At 35.8% G+C, this 17,057-nt stretch overlaps 1 protein-coding gene across 17 annotated transcripts in view; it reads right to left on the reverse strand.

Moving 5' to 3' along the window:
- The window catches only part of HFM1 (helicase for meiosis 1), a 139,833-nt gene that overhangs the window by 18,271 nt on the left and 104,505 nt on the right, over positions 1-17,057 (reverse strand). For all 17 annotated transcript variants that reach the window (XR_012035059.1, XR_012035057.1, XR_012035058.1 and 14 more), the window contains 4 exons: positions 8,417-8,497; positions 7,792-7,907; positions 5,363-5,442; positions 4,091-4,194 (listed from right to left, as the gene is read on the reverse strand). Coding sequence is in view for 14 of the 17 variants with exons in the window: in XM_072834454.1 (XP_072690555.1) it covers positions 4,091-4,194; positions 5,363-5,442; positions 7,792-7,907; positions 8,417-8,497 (381 nt within the window). In the remaining 3 variants the exon portion in view is untranslated. The remainder of the gene's footprint in view (positions 1-4,090; positions 4,195-5,362; positions 5,443-7,791; positions 7,908-8,416; positions 8,498-17,057) is intronic.

The following is a 17,057-nucleotide window of genomic DNA, read 5'->3' on the forward strand; positions in this document are numbered from 1 at the left end:
CGCTGAGCCACCCAGTGTCCCTTGATGCTTATTTTCCATGTTAAAGAATTCACCTTTTTCCCCCCTTGTAGGCAATGTATAATTACTAAAGATATTTTAGCAAGAGGTTTAGATGATCAGAGATACCTGTTAGATGACTCAAAATAGTCATGGGTGGGATGATAATGAGACTGAAAGCAAAGAGAAAAGTAAGACAGCTACTCCAATAAATGAAAGACAATGAATGAGCTAGAGCATCAGGGACAGAGAAGAAGAACAGATATGAGAGATGTTTAGGAGGCAAAACAGATAGGACCTGGAGATTATTTGCAGGTAAGGTAAGATATTTAGGGTGACTCTTTTCCTGCCTTTAGCAGCTTAGAAAAGAAGAGGGTATGCTTAAACACTCTGACCTTTATAAAGATAAATAAAACCATAAAAATGTAAAATATTAACAAAAGAAGAGAAGAAAAGGAGCAGTGTGAGGTACAGAGAAGTAGAAGGAGTTCAGATGCTGATATGTTAAGTTTCAGGTGGATATATCCAGAAAGGTGACTGTATAGATGGGCCAGAGGCTAGACAGAAAGATATAGATGGTAGTCACAGATGTAGAAATCATTTGAATATAGTTAGTAATTTTAGACATGGACTCAGATGACCTTGTGTAAGAAAAGTTTATGAAGTGAGAACAAAAAGAAGAAAAATAATCTTTTGCAACATTAACAGGAAAAAATGCCCAAGCTATTCAAGAAGTAGGAGAACCAACAGAATGGTTTAACTGAAATCAAAGCAGAGATTTCCAAAAGGAGGGAAAGACCAGATGTGCCAAATACTACGAAGGTAAAAAAATAAAAGTTGAAAAGAGTTTACTGAACTCAGCACTTAGAAGATCACTAACTGGTCTAAGTGAAAGCAGTTTCAAAGGAGTGGAGAACCCAAATTTTAGTTAGTGAAAAATGACTAGCAGGTAAGGAATGAACACAATGAGTATAAATTGCCCTTTGAAGAATTTTTGTTTTGATAAGAAAGCAGACATTAAACTGTATATACCCTGGTGATTCTGTGCTTTGCTGGACATACTTTCAGATTTATGGAGTATCTTTATTAGGAGTATCTTTCCTTTCCTTTGGGGAAACTGCCTCCACCCATTCCATGTGATCCTGGTGAGGATGTCATTAATAGTACCCTGGTCCGCAGGGCTACAGAGGAGAAACACATGACCCAAACCTCAGGCTAAAGGGACTGATCAAGGGATGAGTACATAATTTAACTGAGGCCATTTAGGATGAACTCTGCTCTGCCAAAGCTAACAGGGAAGACTTTTCTACTGAGGCTGTTCAACTGGGAAGATGGAAGGATTACCTGCCATGTGAAAAAGCCTGTTGAAAAAAATAAAAGCAATCAGTAACAGGCATACCAAAAAGACTGAGAGAAAGCCAGAGGCATGACTGAAATCATTTGAGTGCTTAGATCTAGCAAGATTAAATCCAGATGCATGCCTGGACTTTCAGTTTACATGAATGGTCTCCCGTTTTTTGTGATTCAGTTACTTTAAGTAGAATTTCTGTCACTTACAACCAGAACCATTATGACTAGGTAGATGAGGGCAGGGAGCTGAAGAAGGAAGACTTGAGCCTTTTTATATGTTGAAGAGAAAGAGGGAGGAGAGTTTGAAAATATGTTAAGAAGAGAGGGATAACTGATCTCCTAAAGCCCCAAGAGAGGCAGGACTAGAAAGATTAAAACTACAGGTGGAGAGATAAACCCTGAATAGAAGAAAAGAGAATTCTTCTATAAAGACAAACAGTGTAAAGAATGGATGCAGACATAGAAAAATATATAGTTGCAAGATGGAAAGTTGAAAGAGTTCATATAGGTTCGATTTTCAATTCTGAACTGATAACTAAAAGTCAATTTCATTTTATAGAAATGGCATTGAGCTGGGAATCAAGAGATATAGAATCTATTTCTGGCCCTGCCATTAATTAGATATGTGATTTTGGGCGAGTCATTTAATCTCACAGTCTTGGTTTCTTTCACTATAAAATGAGAAATTGCACAAAGGTCCCTTACAATTTAAATTTTATGATTCAACACACTTTTTCATATAATTTCTGACATTTTTCTTTTTCTTTTCTAAGAATTAGAATACAGATGATAAAAATTGGCATGTTTTTCTTAAAACATTCTCTAGAGAAATATCTGAATACAAATGAAGTATGTTTTGCCACCCAAAACTGACATGTGGAAAGTATAATGAATATACTCAATTACTACTAATAATAGTACCAGATACTATGGTAAGGGCTTTATGTATATTATCTCATTTAAAAATCCCTAAAACATAAGCAGATGAGGGAATTGAGATAAAGTAGGTAGATACATTACAAAAGGTAACACAACTACTAAATGGCAGAGCTAGAATTTGAACCTAGACAGATTATTCTAAGTATTTTTTTTTTTTTTTTTTTGGTAACCTCTAAACCCAGTGTGGGTCTGGAACTCACAACCCTGTGATCAAGAGTTACATGCTCTACCAACTAAGCCAGCTAAGCATCCCTAGACCGATCATTCTAGATCCTGTGAATTTAACTACTATACCACACAGCTTCTCCTTTAAAAAAAAATGTGGCCCATTTTCAATAAAACAGGGATACAATTATCATTGGGGGTTAAAGTATCTAGATGAGACTTTAATATCATAATATAATTTGGATTTGGAATAGGGGATAGGAAAGAAATAAAAGTAAGAAAACTATGTAAGGACAGCATGAAAGGAGGCACCTGGGTGGCTCAGTCATTTAAGCATCTGTCTTCCGCTCAGGTCATGATCCCAGGGTTCTGGAATTGAACCCTAGAATCAAATCTCTCTCCACTGAGTAGGGAGCCTGCTTCTCCCTCTCCTCCCCTCTCGTGCTCTCTCGCGCGATTTCTGTCTCTTTCTCTCAAATAAATAAAATCTTAAAAAAAAAAAGCATGAAAGTAAGCAGAGGGATAAACTGTGGTATGGAGAAGGGCAGGGAACAGAGCAGCAGAATGAGGAATAAGTTAGAGGGCTATAGGTTGAATAGAGATAAAAATAAAGGAGTTGACAATCTAACACCTCTCCATGTCATAATGATATTCAGACTTTGAGCAAGTTGGATAAATACTCTGACACTCTAAGTGTGATTAGGGGACTTTCCAACACTATGTATGAAATCCTAATCACTAGGACTCCAGCCCTAGTCTACTTAAGATTTTAAATGATGGCTAGAGGAAGCATAAGTGATAGCATGAATAGAAAGAGTCTCAATAGACGCTAAGGCTACACACATGAAATCATTTACGAGAAACCCCAAGTTTATCATTTCTACATACAGCAACTGAAAAACAATTCTATGGCCAGAATTACTTCTCACACATTTTAACAGACAGGCTATTAATGGCATAACCCAAACAAATAATGCTATTAATAACAGGATCCAGAGTAATGATGAGCTGTCCCAATGTTGAAGAATTATATGCTTTATCTCATTAATCAAATGATTGAAACAGATAAAAAGCAAATCTAAATTACATATGAGCTATACCTCATAAACTAGGTTATACTCTCATACTATCAGAGAAATTTTAAGAATTATAAGTTTAGAAATTGGAGAGATATTAAAGATCATTTAATTTAATCCCCTAATTTTAAAGATAAGACTAAGACCTAAAGAGGTTAAATAATTTTCCCAAGATCATACAGCTATTTGGTAAAACTGGACTAATTTTATAAACATAAAATTATTTTAAATAATTCTAAAGACATATAAAAGTAATAGCTCAGTATTTTAATACTTTGTGTATCTCGAGAACCCTTATTTTCTCAGCTTTTCCTCATATTATCTTTAAATAAAAATAACCAACACTATGTAGGGAAGAGGTTTTTAAAAAATCTATAACAAACATAGCAACTCCATCTGAAATAACAGACCTAAAAATTTGAAATTGATCCAATAACCCAAGAGGAAAATGTTGCCAAGTTAATAATCATAGTAATTTCAGATGTTGATTTTTCAATAACAATGTCATTCCAAAGTAATGATAAACCATTTTCTCTTTCAAGGCAATATCAATGGTAATTCACCTTTGTCTTCATATTCAGACGGTTCTTGTTGAACTTTTACACAGAAATCACGCTGATCCCTCTCCTCCATTACAGACAATCCAGGTATGTTTAAACACTCTGACCTTTATAAAGATAAATAAAACCATAAAAATGTTAAATATTAAAATTAATCTGAATTTGAAAACCACTTACTCATATAAATAAAAAAGAAATGTTTCATCTTCTCAACACTTCTGTGATAAACCGCATTAGCCTGGATAGTAAAGGGTAAGAAATAGGTGTTTATTGGAAGCAAGATACTTAGTCATCTTTACATGTCCCAAATATGTAGATATCTGTTATCTGTGTATAGCCTTAAAAATCTATTGTTAATGCTACTTTCAATTAGATAACAAAAGCTAGGATCTCTTGAAGTAGTGTTGGCATCTGTTCTGATTGGTCAGTGGCTGTTCTGTACTGTTTGTTAAGTATATTAAATGTCATCCCTGCATATAGAATACCCTTATCTGGAAGGCAAATGACATATATTCTAGGCATCATGATATAGGAAAAGAATGCTGAGTTATCAGCTAGGCCCTTCTGCTTAATAACTAGGAATATGAGCTTTGATTATTTTATTTATAAAATGGGATATAAATACCCCATTTTATAAGCCAGGTTGTGGTTAAGGCCAAAAGAGTAATATGCAAATGGGCAATTTTAAAATTGTAAGTTATTTTATAAATCTGAAGTGTTATTAACATAGAGTGGGCCCTTAGATGGAAAAGATTAGACTTTGTACAGTAACATGATTTTTCTTTTTAAAGTATACTTTTGTTAACTGTTAAATTTAGAAGGCAGAGAAAGCCTGAGGGCATGACATAGGATGAGTAGTTTCCCAGGAAAGACATGATTCAATGAATGCTAAAATGTAACTGTAGAGTTCTAAATAAATTTAGATAACTAAACTCTTATGATGTCATTATTTCATTATGGGATGAAATAATTACTACAATTTGTTTTTTTTTTTAAGATTTTATTCATTTATTCATGAGAGAGAGAGAGAGAGGCAGGGACACAGGCAGAGGGAGAAGCAGGCTCCATGCAGGGAGCCCGACGTGGGACTCGATCCCGGGTCTCCAAGGTCAGGCCCTGGGCTGAAGGTGGTACTAAACCACTGAGCCACCTGGGCTCAATTACTACAATTTGAATGTAGCCAGTGTTCACCTTTCACTGAATACATGATTATTTTGGAAAAGCAAGGAGTTTATGATAACCATTCTACGTTGGATAGTAACATTATATTTGTACCTTGATATACTGGGAACAGAAGGTTTTGGAGTAAAACCAAATTCTTTAAGGTCCACACTTCGAGATTTATTCATTTGCATCTATTAATGAAAAAAGTCCAACTGTCAATTTCACACCCAACACTTTTTAACAAATAAGCCAAACAGCAAAAGTCCTGCTGGTACATTAAGTCCCAAAACCAATGGATTATGAAAAACTCAGGCTAGTTCTCATATCAAATCTCCTTCTTAGGCGCTTCTTAAATGTTGATATTCTTCATTGTTCTTTACCAGGCCTTCTTCTCCCTCTACACATTTTCAAAGATCTCATTTACTTCATGACTTCAATTATCACCTACAAGTGAATGACTCTCAAATCTATATTTCTAATTCAGCTCCTTCTCCTGATTTTTAAACAGTTATATACAACTGTCTGTAGAACATCTTTACAGATGTCCATCTTTACAGATATCTTGCAGACTTCTAAATTCAATATTTTCCCTTAAGCTTATTTTATATCTACTTCTCCAAACTTGCTTTTCCTTTGGAGTTTCCACCCTAGTGAGGCCTTATTTTTTTCCTAGTTGCTCAATCCAGAAAGCTGGCCATCATTTTTACTCCTTCTACTTCACCCTTCATAAGCAATTAAGTACCAAGGTAGTTGATTTTATCTCTGAAAAATGCCTTAAACCTAGCTACTTCTTTCCACTGCTACTGCAGGCCATCATCTTGCCTGGATTATTGCAAAACCCACCTAATGAGTCCTTATGTTCCTCTTCTATCATCCTCTAATCCATTCTCTACATTGAATCTGGAGTGAACTTTAGAAAATCCAATTCTGATCATGTCACTGATTAAAGCCCTTTAGTGGCTTCCCAGTACTTTCAGGATAAAGTCCAAATCCTTAAAATAGCAAAAAGGCTTTCATTATCTAGCTCTTACTTACCTCTTCAGTCTCATCTCTCTCTACTCCCTTACTTGTGATTGAACTCCTGACACACTGTGTAACTTCAGCGTTTTAAAAGATCTCTGTTTCTTTCTCAGGTCTAGACCACTGTATATTTTCTATGTCTGGAATACTCTTCTATCCTTCTCTACCACTATGATGCCTACCTCTCCATACCTGGATTATGCCTATATATCCTTAAAATCTCAATCATGTTTATTTGAAATCCTTTCCTGGTCTATCACTTTTAAGCTATCTTACACGTCTGTCACAGAATCATTCATCACACTACATTGAAAAAGTCTACTTAGTTATTTGTATCCTCCACCCAACTATAAGCTCTCTGAGGATTGGGACTAAAACTCTTATTTACTGCCATCTCTTATTACTGATCACAGTATTTATAGCATATTGTTGGTGCTCAATGAATATGGAAGGGGGGGGCACTTGGCTGGCTCAGTTGAAGAGCATGAGACTCTTGATTTCAGAGTTATGGGTTTGAACCCCGTGTTGGGTGCACAGACTACTAAAAATAATAACTTTTTTTTTAAGAGAGGAAGACAGAGAAAGAGGGGAAGTCGTACAGGGGGAGAGAGAGAATCTTAAGCAAGCTCCACACCCAGCACAGAACCCAACATGGGGCTCGATCTCACTACCCTGAGATCATGACCTGAGCTGAAATCAAGAGTCAGACACTTAACTGACGGAGCCATGTAAGTGCACCAATTAAACAAACTTTTAAAAAATGGATATGGAAGGAAAGAAGGAATAATATGGAATGGGAAGGAAGGAAGGAAGAAAGAAAGGAGGGGGTGGGAGGGAGGAGAAAAACCTTGGAGCTACTAAAAAATTATCTCAGAGAAGGTGGTGGTGTTTGAAACAGCATGCCTCTGCCTCTTTCTCAATATTCCCCTTGTTTTAGCCTCATGACTTAAAATCTTCATTCTTATTAAAGCCCTAGAAACGCAGACACTCTGACATTTTCTTGCCTTGTTTCTGTTGCCTGATCAATTATTTTGCCCTGGATGTGGTGACGTAGGGTTAGAATAAGTCTGCTAGTGACCAGCCTATCAACCAGTAGGAACAACCATACTTTCATGACTTGGAAAGGAGGCTCTTGCTCAGTACTCAGCTAGGTACTTGAATCAAAATCAACCTCAGACTTTCCATACCACTCCAGCACAGAGAGAACCAGAAAAGGGCAAGCATGTCTAGTTTTAATTGCCAAACCAAGCCAAGTGACATATCCCTCTCCATTTCCCTCTTTTTTAGTCAAACACTAATAAGGGGCTATAGAACTATGTCCCAAAAGTAGATTTACAGACTAATTATTAAGAACTACAATATTTTACCCTTTAGAAACAATTTGAAAAATGGTCATCCTCCTAGACAAGCCCTCAAGTAACTAAAGTACACTTTGGATACATACCTAATTGATACAAAGAATAAAGGAATATTCACATACATTAAATTACAGAACAAGGGTAAATACTATTAAAACTTACCTTGAGACGTTTAACTGGAGGAAGTGATGAAACAGCATTCCTGTTTCTTAAATCAGATAAATATGAAGAGATTGTTGGCTCTTTTGTTTCTGACTTTTGTGCCACTCCAGTTTTACCTATGAAAAGAAATTCTAGATTCTTTAGGTAGTATTCATGTAAAGCCAAATTTCTTCTTAATTTCTTTTTAAAAGTTTTTTAAATTTAAATTAAATTTAGTTAGCATATAATATACTATTAGTTTCAGGGGCAGATCTTCATAATTTCTAATCTAATTTTTTTCATGTTACCAATAAAGAAAGAAAATTATTTGAGTTATAAATTGAATAATATAAATATCACACATAGGTAATTAGGATGACATTACTATTCAAAGACCTTTCAATTTTATTTATTTTTTAAAAGATTTTACTTATTTATTTATTCATGAGAGACAGAGAGAGAGGCAGAGACATAGGCAGAGGAAGAAGCAGGCTCCCTGTGGGGAGCCTAATGTAGTACTCAATCTCAGGACCCTGGCTGGGATCATGCCCTAAGCCAAAGGCAGATGCTGAACGACTGAGCCACTCAGGTGTCCCAAGCTCTTTCAATTTTAAAATCAGAAATAAACTTATTTTATGGAACTCACAGCAGTCATGTCCACATGTGTGTTTATTTTTACAGTGATGATTACATTCTCGGTTCCCAGGTTTTCTGCAAGCAGTCATTCCTAAATCAATATAAGAAAAACAAACCTATTTTTTACTACAGTTTATTTCCTTTCAGGCCGTATAAAAGTTTATGATTTTCACACTTCTTCAAATGTTAGCCCTTTTAATATATAATTTTTAAAAAATATTTTATTTACTTATTCATGAGAGACACACAGAGAGAGGCAGAGACACAGGCAGAGGGAGAAGCAGGCAGAGGGAGAAGCAGGCTCCACGCAGGGAGCCTGACGTGGGACTCGATCCTGGGACTCCAGGATCAGGCCCTGGGCCAAAGGCAGGCGCTAAACTGCTGAGCCACCTGGGGATCCCTAATATATAATTTTTAAAATGGTATTTTTGATGACAGCTAGTCCCTGCTGACTATTAGCCCAATTTCAACTCTTCACAAGGAGTATCAACCCACCTATAAGCTTCTCTTCACCTCCCTGATATAAATAGAGCCAAATTAAATAAATAAATAAATAAATAAATAAATAAATAAATAAAAAAAAAAAAAAAAAAAAAGCCAAATACCACAAACTATCAGTAATTCTTATCTTGAATGAGATAAGAATAAGGGCGGGGTTTTGAAATCCCTGTTACTTTATACTTATACATAAGAAGAACCTGGAAAGAAGCAAACATCATGGCATTTTGATGGTATCAGTGATAGTTTCTAGTACTTAGGATACCATAAGTATTTAATAAATGTTAAAAATATATGTTTTAGGGGTATAAGAAATTTGCTGTAGAATTCACAGAGAAAGGAGATTGCTTCCAGGTTGACCCCAGGCTAGCATATCCAAATACATAATTTATTCTTAATTTAATATTTCAAATAGGCTTTTTCTTGATCTTAGTAACATGGGGGAAGGGAGAGACATCTGAACTGACAGGATCTGGACATAAGAAGAGGATGAGGGAAAGATATTCTAGATAGAGGGTATAATACTCAAAAGACAGCAAACCATAGACTGTAGAAAGAGAAATAAGTTGACTTTTGCTAAAATGTAGATTTTAATTGAACTAGAAATGTTGGAGAACCTTTATAACCTTCTATGGTCCTTTATTCTTCATTTTCAGTGCTATTGTTCAGTCAATCCTTTTCAAGATCTAGCACATTTAGATAATGACAATATTTGTATAGCACCCTGGAGTAAATGGATAAGGCCGCTTACCCTATGAGGCAACTGCTAGATGCCTTAAGGGCCTAACAGATCAATGTATTGGGTAGTGATAAAGTAATTAAACATCCCTGGCAGCTGGAAGCTGACAGTTTGAACTACAGTGTTCCCAACTGAATATAAATAATTTTGGCAGAATATAAACAATACTGAGATAAGGCCATTCTGTGACTAGCAAAGATTGAAATATGACTACTATGTAATTATTTCTGAAACTTGAAGCAAGGACACTCAAGAACCACAAAAATAACTAAACATCCCCCTCTTCTGGCTAACACAAATGACTACTATTTCCTTAATTCTCCCACCTCCAAGATAAGATATACCAAAATATCCAATACTTCACTTTTTGAAAGTATCCAATTAGAACTGACTTCTGCTCTCTCTAAACCCTCCTAAGAATCACCAGCACAAGCTGAAATCCTATAAATAAGCTCCTCCCAACCTCCTGAGATAACCCACGGCTCTAGCAGTTCAAAAATACTTAACTTTCCTCAAATACAGATGTGTTCCCAGTGGTCTTTGGATGAAAAGTTTCATATTTAAAGTCCTCCACAGCATAATTTGAGTCTCCCTTTCTGGTACTCCTATTAACACTAATCCATCAAAACACATTCACTTGCCATTATTCAAATAGTCTCAAGACTTTCTAAGATTGTACCTTTGATATTACCTCTTGTCTTAGAAGCTGCTCACTTCTTTGTCTATCAGAAGCTTATCAACTTTCAAGGTCAACTTTAAATGGTACCTCTATTATGGACATCTATCCTTATCACCCCATCTGAAGTGATTTCTCTATCCTCTGAGCCCCTAGAGAATTTCTTTGTCCCTATTACTCACTGCATGCTGCCTTATATATTTACGAGGGAAGCACAGTGGTGACGTATAGAGCACTCTAAAGTAAGAAAACATGAGTTTTAATATTGGCTCTTATCTGTAAAAAATAGATTAAAAATACCTCTTTTGTTTACCTCACAGAGATGAAAAAGATAGAATGAAATTAAGTATGTGAAAGCATTTTAAAATTAAGTGATAGAGCATGGAATATCTTTACTATTATTACTTAAGGATTAAACAAGTAACTATAAAATTAAAATTGTCCAGAGTACTATGAAAGAGAGGAGCACAGTGCTATATGATAACTGGAGGCATTGTCCTAGTCAGGAATGTCTTGGAAGGCTTCCCTAAGAAGCAACAAATGAGTTGAGGATTAAAGAAAGAATGGGAATTAAGAAGGCAAAGAGGCAGAAGAAAGAGTACTTCAGGCCGAAGGGATGGCATATGCAAAAGCTCTATGACAAGGGAAAGCATGGCATATCAGAGAAATTGAAAGATGTTTAAGTGTACTTTATGCTTTGAACTGCTTCAATTTTCTCTCAAATTAGTGTGGCTGATGCTCAGCAAGTAAAGAAAGCAGGCAAGAGATGAGAGGAGAAAGGTCAGGCTGTATTTGTAGAATGGCTCTACCGTGGTACCTTGGCAATTTCATGTCTCTACATAGGCCATATCTAAGACTCAACCATTTACAGAATGCCCACTGATCCTCCTTGGGACATGTCAGGATAGGCAGTCTTGTGAGGAGATGCTAAAAGCCACTTCTCATTTGGCTCTCTATCTGCATAAGACAGCCTTGAAGTAGTCTCTCATCTGCCTCTGGTTCCAGTAAGGCACTGGATTTTCTACCTTGCCCCTTCCAAATGCAGGGTATAAAGCCACTTAACTGCAGCCTAGAGCTAATGTCTCAAAAACAAAACAACCCACCATTTGTGTTATCTGGCCCTTCCAGTTCAGTGTCATCCTGTGAGATTAGAAATGCAAACAACTGATAACATGTTGATCTTGTTTTGCTGTCTATGAAAGTTATAAACTATCGAGATCCATTTAGGTTTCTTGTGTCCTTACCAGCCAATTCTACAGAGGTGAGGCAAGACTATCTAGCAGCTGCCGTCCCATTGCAGGAACTGACGACCACATGACAGTATGGGATGTTAATGATTTGGATCTTTTATTCCAAGACCTAGGTTTTATTCTAAAACCACTACAGTGATTTAATCAAGAAAGGAACATAATTAAACTGGCATTTTGAAAAAGGGCTACCAAAAGAGTCTAGGCAAAAAAAAAAAAAAAAAAAAAGAAGGTAACTCAATCTAGAGTGGTGATAGTAGTAGAGTCAGAGAATGGGCTGACTTGAGAGCTAAACAGCAAGTAAAAATATTTTTAATACAGAATCAAGTGAAGCACTTTTCTTTCTTGAGCAGCATATTGTTTTCCCTGTAGTTTTACTGCCTTTCCTTTAGCGTAGCAGTATCTATCTTAAATTTAAGTGTATTTGATATTTCAGAGACAAAAACAAATATTGGAGACACCACATATTTATTCTCCCTTCATAGATAACTCCTTTCTTGAGCCCTCCATCTTCCTCCTAATGCAATGTAGGCCTTCCTATAGCTGTTATCCCAAATTTCCTTTCATTAGGCTTCTTGAGTCAATCCACTATTCTCAGGATCTTTGATTTTTTTCTTTCTTAGTTAACTTTGTTATATTTTGCTCATCCTCAAGCAACTGCCTCAGAAAAGATATGCGTGAGTTGAACTTTCTAAATCTTTTAATGTATTAAGATTATTTTACTTTCACACTTAATAGTTTGGCTGGGTATAGAACACAGAGTTGAAAATCATTTTTCCCTAAACTTTTAAGACTATTGTCTTCTACCATCCAGTGTTGCTAATAAAGATTAACAAAGTTTTAATTTTTGTTCCTTGGAAGCATTTATTAATTTCTCTTTATCCATGATGTTCTGAAATGTTGCAATTATTCCTCCTTTGTAGATATTCTTTCATTCATCCTAACTAGCACTGAGTAAGCCTTTTTGACGTGCAAATCTGTATCTCCAAGTGTAGAAAATTTTCTTAAATTATTTCTTCTGATCTGTTTGTTCTCTCTTTCTGGAACACTTATAAGTCAGTTATCACACTCCTAGATTTCCCTTTCTCTCTTATATTTTTTCTTCCTTGTCTAATTCCAGATAATCAGACTATCCAGATAAATAGCAAAACTGAGATTCTAACTAAGGTAGTCTAATTCTAGAGCCTGATCTCTCAACACCCTGCTTCCCTAGTTATACTAGCTATCTTAATTCTCCCCCCAAATAATACACTTAATTTACATAGGGAAGAAATCACAGGACTTGGGGATGGGTAGACTAGGAGGAAATGCCTTGTAGGTTGTTTTGCAATAAGGGATAAGGAATTGCCTTGTTTCTTAATTCAAGGACTCCTAATAGATGCATTTCTATACATCACCACAAGATGGTGTACAATGACTACACACATTTATTCCCAGTGGTTGAAAACTGCCATTTGGGAGTCAAATTTTAGAGATTCTGGAGACTCCCACAAATTTCAAGGCAGAGTTGGCAAGTCTTGTTGGGAACGAAGACTGTATATACAAGTTTGTTTATAGAATATTAGCATATGGATATTAATGATCTAAATGACAAAAAACTTATTTCTTTTAGAAATGGTATTTAGAAAAATGTAAGTGGTCCCCCATCTCCAACCCACTTGCCGTAACTTGAGAATTGTTTTAACTTGTCTTTTTTTTTTTAAGGTTTTATTTATTCATGAAAGACACACAGAGAGAGGTAGAGACACAGGCAGAGGAAGAAGCAGGCTCCATGCAGGAAGCCCCCGATGCGGGACTCGATTCTGGGACTCCAGAATCACGTCCTGAGCTGAAGACAGATGCTCAACTGCTGAGCCACCCAGGCATCCCTTAACTTGTCTTAATAACAAATATAAGCTACCAGAGATTTATAATTGGAAAAATTAGGTTCTCAAAGAAAATTGACGTAAGTTGTATTCTTAGGTGTAACGTTAATAGATCCCATACTACAAAACTATATAATCTGAAATGCATATATTTTCAGTTTTCTCACATGTGAATTTGAAGGTTTTTAAGGCGCCTCCAATACTAAGGATTTAAAGTAAAATAAATTTATTAGTGGCAACTAGAACTGTATTTAAGGAAAATATTTAAAATTAACAGGGTCAGTTAATAATTTTTAACTATATTATGTGAATTAAGGCACATACTTTAATTTGTATATATGGCCTGATAATTTGATATCATAATACTAAAATATGTGTTGAACTTGTGAGCACATTTAGAAACAATTATTTAGCAACTACAGTCTCTGAACTGAATATCACTTCGTATCATTTAATAATGAGAGATCAGTTCAGAAGAACTGAAACGTGGATTGTTTTGAAAAAGCCCAAATTTTGTTGTCATAACCTTAGTAGAGTAAACCTATGATCCCTTCATTGTGTCACTTATTAAGAAAGATGCAGATAGGGTGTATGTATGTTATGTTTAAAAGTATAGTTATGTATCTTTATTTGGGGACATATGAATTTGCATATAAGAACTGAATTATATAATTGGAATGTTCATTAGTTTTGGGATAGTTGAAAAATAGATTCAAAGGGGTACATGCATCCCAATGTTTATTTATTTAAAAGATTTATTTATTTATTCATGAGAGACAGAGAGAGAGAAGAGGCAGAGACACAGGCAGAGGGAGAAGCAGGCTCCATGCAGGGAGCCCGACCCAGGACTCAATCCCAGGTCTCCAGGATCAGGCCCTGGGCTGAAGGTGGCGCTAAACCGCTGAGCCACCTGGGCTGCCCCGTATCCCAATGTTTATAGCAGCATTATCAGAATAGCCAAAATCTGGAAAGTGCCCTAATGTCCATCAACTGATGAATGGGGAAAAAAAGGTGTGGTATATGTATATATATAATGGAATATCACTCAGCCATCAAAAAGAATGAAATCTTGCCATTTGCAACGATGTGGATAGACCTGGAATGTGTTATGCTAAGAGAAATAAGTCAGAGAAAGAAATACCATATGATTTCATTCATATGTGGAATTTAAGAAACAAAGATGAACATAGGGCAAGGGGGAGAAAAAGAGAGGGAGACAAACCATAAGCAAATCTTAATGACAGAGAACTGAAGGCTGATGGAGGGAGGAGAGTGGGAGGGGGTTAGATGGGTGATGGGTATTAAGGAGGGGACTTGTTAGATGGGTGATGGGTATTAAGGAGGGCACCAGGTGTTCTAAGTGAAAGATCACTGAATTCTACTCTTGAAACCAACATTGCACTATATGTTAGCTAACTAGAATTTAAATAAAAATTAGGAAAAAAATATTTAGGATGGTTGTGTGTATATTTATGTGAAGTGTGTGTGTGTGTGTGTGTGTGATAAAATATTATTTGTCTGATAGGAAGCATCTTTTATCTGTTTTCAAAGGATTCTGCAAAATAGGTAGGGAACTTCTGCCCTTGTAAAAGGCTCATGCTAGCAGAAAGTAAACATTCCAACTTTTCACTACAATCTTAAGTAACAAACAATTCAAGCTACTTTAAACAAATGCAGCTGGTGAGTGGAGGAAATGTGTTACATGGACACAGAAATGTCACAGAATCCAAAAGCAGTTCAGCAAGGCATCAGAAGGGATTGAACCCAAGAAATGGGAAGTCATCAGAATCCCAGCTCTGGCATTCTCGTCTTTGCACCTCTCGGTTCCTCTGCTTCAGTTTTCTCTTCCAAAGTGCAGCTGTGATCTTTTCTGAATGTGGTAAAGGATGGCCACCTGATGCCTCTGAGTCTATATTATCTGCGTGCAGCTCTAATTCTAAATTGTCTTTCTTAAAATGATTTCTGACGCTACTGTAAATGGTATTTTAAAAATTGTTATTTCTATCTCTCTTTTGTTTGCTTGGGCATAGTAATACAATTGTTTTTCAAATGTTTTAGTTGAAATATAATTTAACCATAAATTCTACCCTTTTAAAGTGTACAATTTGTCTTTAATTCTGTACTCTCAAATATATTCCACTGATCTATATATCTATTATTGTGCCAGTACAACACTGTCTTGATTACATGGCTTTGTAATAAGTTTTGAAATCAGGAATTGTGAGTCCTCTATCCCTGTTCTTTTTTTTTTTTTAATAGATTGATTGGCTAATTTGGATCCCTCACATTCCCATGAATTTTAAAATCAGCTTGTGAATTTCTGCCAAAAGCAGAGCTAGGGTTTTGATAGAGATTGCAGTGTATCTGCGGATTGATTTGGAAAATGTCGCCCCCTTAACAATATTAAGACATCCAATCCATGAACATAGAATATCTTTCCATTTATTTACATATTCTTTAATTTCTCTCAGTGGGGTTTGTAGTTTCCTGTGTTCACATCTTGCACTAATTTTATTACATGTATTCTTAAATATTTTATTATTTTTAGTGCTATTATAATTTAATATTGACTCTGTATCCAGTAATATTTCTAAATTTATATATTAGTTCCAGTGTGTCTGTGGAGTCTTTTGGGTTTTCTAAGTATATAATCATGTTTCTTTTAAGTAATGAGAGCTCATTTCTTTCTGTTTTTTTTTAATTTAAAGATTTTATTTATTTACTCATGAGAAACACAGACAGAGAGGCAGAGACATAGGCACAGAGAAGTAGGGTCCTTGCAGGAAGGGAGTAGGACTCGATCCCAGGACCCCGGGATCATGACCCGAGCTGATGGCAGACTATCAGGCACCCCTGAGAGTTTATTTCTTTCTTCCCAATCCTTATCACTTTTATTTCTTTTTATTACAGAACTGTATTGACTAGAACTTCTAATCCAATGTTAAATATAGTAATAGAGAACATTTTTATATCATCTTCTATCTAAATAGGAAAGCCTTAAAAAAAGGCCTTAAACCTATTTCACTATTGTGCATGACATTTTGTTATATATATTTTTTAATAAAAAATGAGCATTAAAATACAAAGAGAATTGATTTTTGTCAAACTTTTTTGACCTCTATCAAGATGATCACATAGTTTCTTTTTCTCTCTTTTTTATTCCTGCTAATGTAGTGAAATACATGAATGCTAAGGGTGGAACAAGCCACGCTTAATTGTACTGTATTATGCTTTTTAAATATATGGCTGGATTCAACTCGCTAATTTTGTTAAGAACTTTTGGATCTATTTCCATGAGATACATTGGTCAATAATTTCTCTTTCTTTTAATGTCCTTGTCAGGATTTGACATCAAGATATCCATGTTGGTCCTGTTCAAAAAAAGCATTAGAGGGATCCCTGGGTGGCGCAGCGGTTTGGCGCCTGCCTTTGGCCCAGGGCACGATCCTGGAGACCCGGGATCGAATCCCACGTCGGGCTCCCGGTGCATGGAGCCTGCTTCTCCCTCTGCCTGTGTCTCTGCCTCTCTCTCTCTCTCTGTGACTATCATAAATAAATAAAAATTAAAAAAAAATTTTAAAAAAAAGCATTAGAAAATATTTTCTATCCTATGAAAAAATTTGGCT

The sequence above is a fragment of the Canis lupus genome, chromosome 8 (assembly GCF_048164855.1).
Source record: "Canis lupus baileyi chromosome 8, mCanLup2.hap1, whole genome shotgun sequence".
NCBI lineage: Eukaryota > Metazoa > Chordata > Mammalia > Carnivora > Canidae > Canis > Canis lupus.